At 35.8% G+C, this 6,990-nt stretch overlaps 1 protein-coding gene across 2 annotated transcripts in view; it reads left to right on the top strand.

The window, feature by feature from the left end:
* CTTNBP2 (cortactin binding protein 2) overlaps positions 1-6,990 on the top strand; it is a 301,900-nt gene that overhangs the window by 233,922 nt on the left and 60,988 nt on the right. For both annotated transcript variants that reach the window (XM_077765846.1, XM_077765845.1), the window contains 2 exons: positions 4,920-5,123; positions 6,525-6,624. In XM_077765846.1, coding sequence (XP_077621972.1) covers positions 4,920-5,123; positions 6,525-6,624 — 304 coding nt within the window. The remainder of the gene's footprint in view (positions 1-4,919; positions 5,124-6,524; positions 6,625-6,990) is intronic.

Raw genomic sequence — 6,990 nt, forward strand, 5'->3', positions numbered from 1 at the left:
TTAATATGGAGTTTATGCTACTCATATGCGGCAGGGTAGCTATTAGGATTAACTATCATAATGTGCGAAGAGCTTGGTATTGCATTTAGAGCACCATGAATGATGAATAGAGATGATATTGCTTCATTGATCTTGTTGCTCAAAATATTTTTGAAACTTTGCTTTAGAATTGATGTCACTATTATTACTTTGTCATGTCTTTATAGACATTCAGCATTCCATACTTTTTATTCAAAATGGTATGCTCGAGCTGGACAGCCTTTCTCATGGCCTAAAATGACGTTAGCTTTTCCTATAGCTAAATCCACATTCAAAGGAGGAATTTTTGCTACCATTTAGGGGAATCAGAGAATGTACTGTAAGGTCTTAAGGCAGTAACAAAGCACAGATTCCAAAAATGTCTGGAGCAGTGGCAGTGCTGTTGACCCAAACGCACAAACTGTAAAACAGAAAATACTTCTGGGATATAAATAAATTTTGTCAGTTTTTTAAAAAAGGTGTTTTTTTAATTCTTTATTTTTGAGAGAGAGACAGTGAGACAGAATGCAATCAGGGGAGAAACAGAGAGAGGGAGACACAGAATCTGAAGCAGGCTCCAGGCTCTGAGCTGTCAGCACAGAGCTCGACAAGAACTTGAACTCACAAACCGCGAGTTCATGACCTGAACTGATGGACGCTCAACTGATGGAACCACCCAGGTGCCCCAAATTTTGTCAATTTTTAAGAACTACAAACCCATCTTTGCTTTGTACCTTGATGCTTTGCCATTTATTGCCTCGGTGGTTACTGTGTTCCAAGGTTCAGCTTCAATGTCTTTTGGTTTCAGGAGAAAAGCTTTAAAATCAGGATCCATAACCGAGGAACATTTTTGTCAGCAGGATCTTAAGTTAAACTTTAAAGACAAAGAATTCTGAGTTCATTATATATTGGCCAGAATGACCTATCTAAGACAGAGTGGAATTGTGGATAAAGGAGCTGTAATCCCTCTGAAAAAAGCCCTTTGCTTATGTCTAGAGAGCAAAAGAGAAGAAACAGTTGAGCCACTGAGGATACATGAAACTGGTTCCTCATTTTTTCATTCCCTGGTTTTGCAATTTGGCCAAAATAATCTCAGAATTTCAGGTTTACACTTGGTGGGATAAGTTTCTATGTTATTTGATTATAAGGAGTTTCATTGTCATTCAGCAGGCTTTTCCAGAGCATCTAGTCTGGAGAATAGAAAAGTTATTACACTTACATAAGAGGGGTGATTAAATCAAACATGGGGATAGGTCAGCCTGAATTTTCCAAATGAGATCTAGGATTTCACCTGCTTTCCATTTGGATTGCCCCTATGTTTACTGCTGTGCCCTTGCAACTAGGAAGCACCAAGCTCCCTCCATTCTGCTTCTTAACCTCTCTGTGCCTGGGTGAGCTTGTGCCTCCACATCATAAGCTCATTGAAGGTTATTAATCTTCTAAATGGCCACTAATGCCATTATGGTTGGTAAGAGCAGGGCATGAGGGCAGAGCTCCTCAGCCAAATCCTTGGAAGATAGATCCCTGTCCCAAATAGGAAAAGTGCTCTGGGCTGGGTCTCAGAAGGCAGGATTAATCCACTTCTGCCTTTCTCTAGTATCACCCTAAAAAGCATATTTGCTCTGAGCCATTAGCTTTCTCCTCCAAAAATGAAAACATTGATCCAAAAAAAAAGAATAATAGTTCCAGACCAGAAAGACTTACTAAACTTGCCTGTTGAATTTTTCAAGCAGCACTAGTACCCTACCTCTCCTTTCTTGGAGAACCATGACCTTGGTCCCATGACCTTTAAAACAGTAAGATTCTGAGTTTCTATATCAGTTTATATCTGTGACAAACTAGTAGGATTAAACTAAAAGACCTGAGGAGAATTGCAATGACAAAAGGTACCATTTTAATGAATTATGTTGTAAATTACTCTATTAGCAATTTTTAGAGCCAAATGTTAAATTTTTAAAAAGCATTTTAAATTCTATAAATGAATTAAAATGTCTTGTTTCTCCTGAATTTGTCCAGTGAACACATTTTAACTGTTAGATGAGCAGAAGCCTAAAACCAGAAATCATCCCAGGCAACTGAGTTTTCATACCCTTGGAAATTTGTTTCTGGTTTGTTTTTGTTTTCGTTTGGTACATTTTATTTAATTTGGTTCAGACAGATTTTCTTAGTTAAACATGCACTTAAAAAATTATCGCCCATGTATGATTGGCTTAAAGTCTAAATCCAAAAATGAGATTGATCTGAGCCATGACATTAACCTTCTCCACACTCTGAAGCTGATGCCAGAAGCTGTTCTCAATTCCTCTTCCCTCTTGCATTGCATGGTCTCTGTTCCCTTCGTCACCCACCGCATGTTACTAATGTTTGCACACTGCAAAGCCGAATGACCTTATTCTAACATCATTGAAGTAGCCGTATGACGCAGGTCTGTTCTCTCATTACTTAACCAGTCAATAAATATTACCATTTCGTATCATTGTTGGGAGTTTCAAGTGAACGTTAAAGTCTCATGGTAAAGTTTTATTTTTCCAGTATTTACAGCAGGATTCATTAAAATAACTTAAGTAATTGGAAATGACAGTGGGGATAAAAAATTATTTAAACTTTAAGAATACTTGGTATTTATAAATATTTATAAATATAAAAATTTATAAAGCACTTTTGTAGAATATTTTTAAAATATATTGCACACCTCTAAGCTAAGGAAACTTAAAAAAAATCATATATATTCCTCTGTTGCTTTGTCTGACAGGAAACTATGATTCTTGGGTGGCCTCAAGATTGGAAATATTTTTGAATAAGATATTTTCTCATTCATATAGCGTAGCATTAAAAATAGGGCTTCCCAGGGGACTATACTTCAAGTTTCCATATAAGGCAGTTAAAAATATATCTATTTAAATTGTTTCCCCAAAGCCTAAAATTGCATTGAAAAAAAAAAAAAAAGAAAACAAAACCCAAAAGAATAACAACCACTTGATATATACCTGTTGATATTCTTTACAGGATATCAATAACTAAGAGGGTTTGGATGAGATAGAGAAGGTCGGGGTAGAGGGACCCAGAGTGAGGGGAGAGAGAGAGGGAGGAGGAAGGGTTGGGAGAGAGGGCCACACAAGCTCCAGGAAACTCACTGCGTGTGAGCCACATTCCCTCCTGTTCCACCAAGGACCTCCGTGCAATGCCTTCATGTTACCGTTGTGTGTGCTATGCAGTCAAGGCGTCATACCTTGGTGTTTATAATTTCTCTGTTTATCATCCATTTCTAATAAGTACTGATTTAATTTTTGTGGGCTTGTTTTTTTTGTTTGTTTTTAAGAAAATACAAAAGGTAAAATGTACCAGAGAGGAGCCTTCTTGTAAGTATGAAGTAAAAATACTACTTTTGTAAGAAGAGCTAATGAATATCAATGGGAAAATATCATAAAGTTTAGATAAATATTTAATTTTATGAGCATTTGAATTTTGTATGTCATTGCAGCCTAATAGTGTAAAAACAATAAATTATTCATGGACCCAAATAATTAATTATGAAGATGTAATATCCAGCTTTTAATAAGCCGTCTAGTTTTATTTTTATAAACTTTTTTTTCACAAAGAATTTTTAAAATACTAAGGAATCCTTTGATTTTAATATTTATTATTTTAATGTTTATTAAAATTAAGTCTCAATTATATGAATGAATTGCTTATTAATGTAACACCCATATACTTAGAATATTATCCTGATAATCAAGGTGGAGGGGACACAAAACATCCATGTATTGTGTCCTACTAGAGAATGTTACTGGATTTATGTAGAAAGTGTACTCTGAGGACTGACTATGTGCCCATAGGCCCCTCCATCTACACTGACGTTACTCTGAGGTATTGGGGCTTCATAAGGAAGAAAGTAAAATGACTTATTTTGAAAGTTAATTGTATCTAAAACACACAAAATACCTATATATCACATTAAATAAACATGTTTACTTTACTGTTTTTGCAGCCTTTTGACCAAGGAAGAATTCAGAAAATTTTCCATGCTATATGCAGCCGACTTCACACACTTAACAGATTCTCTTCTAAAGCTGCTAAATACTGATGAGAAATATCTAACTATGATAACTCTTATGATTCTTGTTAAAACTATATGGTAGACTGTCCTGTTTTGTTGGCTGGTTAAAAGTTTCTGGTACACAATTTGTAAAGATGGCCAGATGATAAAGTCTTCAGAATTGTGTATTGAATATTTGTGCCTGGATACAGTATTCTAGATCCAGTTATATGTGTTGTGCTTCTATAGCTCTTGATACTAAGTAGCACTTGGACCCCTCCATTATTTTTATTCCCAAAAAAGGGAATTCAAGGAATACAGATTTCGTGGCAGTATTTGGTCCATCTTAATGGTCTGTATGTGATTTTTAGTTAAGTAGCTTGGAAACATTGCAAAGGAAAATCTCTATTTCTTAAAACTATTTCTATCCTATACCTAAAGATGTCCATCCAGTTTTTCAGATTGATATTGAAATTGAGGAAATCCATACATAATTTCAAAATTCAAACTGTTTTGAAACCCTCAAGAGGAATTTGAACTTTTAAATGAGACAGCTATCTTAGTTTCCTAAAACCAATCACTTTAACATTTATCTGTGTAAGACTGACAACTAAAAGTAATTTGTCACCATGTATGTTAATTTAATTAGCAGATGCAAGATTGAAATAACAGTACAGATTTGTGCTAAGTAAATATTAACAGATTGATAATGTTAGAAACCATATAATCCTCTAAGGGTACGTGTTCATGTCTGTGTGTGTGTGTGTGTGTGTGTGGGTGTGTGTGTGTAATTCAGAAACAAGTGGGTAATATCTGTCTCTTGTCCTTGCTCCTACTCTCTAACTAGGGTCACTTTAACCCACAGGCTGGTCACCCTCCCTAACCCCTTTGCTAATGAGTGGTGGTCCTGCCCCCCTGGCTGGCAGGCCCACCCTTCTTCAGCAAGCTGCTACCCAGGGAAATGTCACTTTATTATCAATGCTGCTTAATGAAGAAGGACTGGACATTAATTACTCCTGTGAAGATGGCCATTCTGCCTTGTATTCTGCTGCTAAGAATGGACATACAGGTAAAGATTGTGAGATCTCCCTCATTATACCACCCTCTTGTAACAGGATGGAGAGCCAGAAGCACTGGTAACCACTGTTAAAGGAACAAAATGTTCTTTTGGTTTTGATTTTCTCTTACAGGTAGTAGTGGGTAATTTTTTTTTTTTTTACATGATTCAAAGACTTTGTAAATATTGAAAAAAAAATCCCAATTGTAGTTCTGTAAAAATGTAAGATTTTATTGCAGCTAGCAAAAAGTAATCTTTGTTTTATGCACAATGAAATATAGATGTGGAAATTCTAGGTCTAGTACTATATAAAGCACATTTTGGAATAAAACCTTCCATCTGCAATCACTTTAGTCAGCACAAAATAGCTCTAATTTGTCTGTTAGAAATACCAGTGTGTGAACGTCAGAGTGACAGGGCTTCAGCACATGCTATAGTGAGGGCAAGTTTTAGTAGTTAGGAAAGGTCATGGATCTGAAACTGTTCTGAAGTGGGAACAATTTATAGTTATTTGGATTTTTTAAGAGAACTGAGAAATTGTACAGCTATAAATGACATATTGATGAAGTCTGGAAATTATTCTTGTTTCTTAAAATGCAAGTCTTGTGGTCAAATTTACTAAAACATATGGTTGTGCAGAAAAAGATGATTTGACTGTAAATCCAAAATCAAATAGCTTTGCATATATAAGCTGCATAATTGTCGAGTAATTCAGAGAAGTTTTCAGAACTTCACTGTGTTCAAGTGCACTAAATGGAAGAATCAAGTTTTAGAAGTACTTTGAAATTCTTCTTTACTTCAAAAGCATTGTGGGAATTTTCCTTACTGTAGAGAAATTAAATCTAATAAATGCCGTGAGGGAAATGAGGCCTACATGATATTTATGCCAGAGTCAGGTGACTGTATGGGTTCACCTCACCCATGAAATTAAGTATAGGATGACCACCACACAGAAGTGTTTTAAAGGTTAATATCACAAAGTAAGAATTTATTTGAATACAAAGAATGGTATTTCAGTTTGGTAAGTAGATTTAATTCTATCCATAACGCTCTTTCCTGGGATAGGCTGGTGGAAAAGCCTGGTAAAACATTTTCTGACACCTAACAGTCTTTTAACTCATCAGCAACTCCTCTCAGAGAAACACACACACACACACACACACACACACACACACACACACACACACTAACATGTCTTAGTTGGTGAGTCTGGGCATTAAAATACTCAAGAAAAGAAGCTACTTTCTCTGTACAATAGTCTATGGAGTATCATATCCACCATGATGGAATTATCAGATGGAATGTGCATGGGAGAGGTCCTTTGAGTTTAGCATCTATATAGAGCTCGTTTAGAATTTGGCTCACCATAACTCTAAATGGGGAATTTAAATGGCTTTCTTTTAAAATCCATAGACTGTGTGAGATTGCTGCTGAAGGCAGGAGCCCAAGTCAATGCTGCTGATACAAATGGCTTCACACCCTTGTGTGCCGCAGCTGCTCAGGGACATTTCAAGTAAGTGATGCTCTTAATTCTTTTTTCCCTCTCTATGAAAAGAGTCTCTTTATAATTTGCACACATATTTTAGTTCTGGCTGAATGTGTAAACTAGTGCTTCAGATCCATTGGGCAAATAAATTCACTAAGTATATTTGAGGATTTAAATGCAAAGTAGGATCCTAAATTTGCTCTTCTTCTTAAAAGGTAAATAGCTGTATAGGAGGGCAGTAAAGAAGAGAAATAGGTTGTGTTTCAGCCTCACATGAATGAACTTGCTTCTAAAGAAAATAATCTATTTATAGTCTATCAACACATATGTGGTGATAAAATACAATGTTTTAAAGACTGTTATTCACTGTTTTCCACCACCCCAACACAAAAA

This window comes from Crocuta crocuta, unplaced genomic scaffold, assembly GCF_008692635.1.
Source record: "Crocuta crocuta isolate KB4526 unplaced genomic scaffold, BGI_CrCroc_1.0 scaffold742, whole genome shotgun sequence".
NCBI lineage: Eukaryota > Metazoa > Chordata > Mammalia > Carnivora > Hyaenidae > Crocuta > Crocuta crocuta.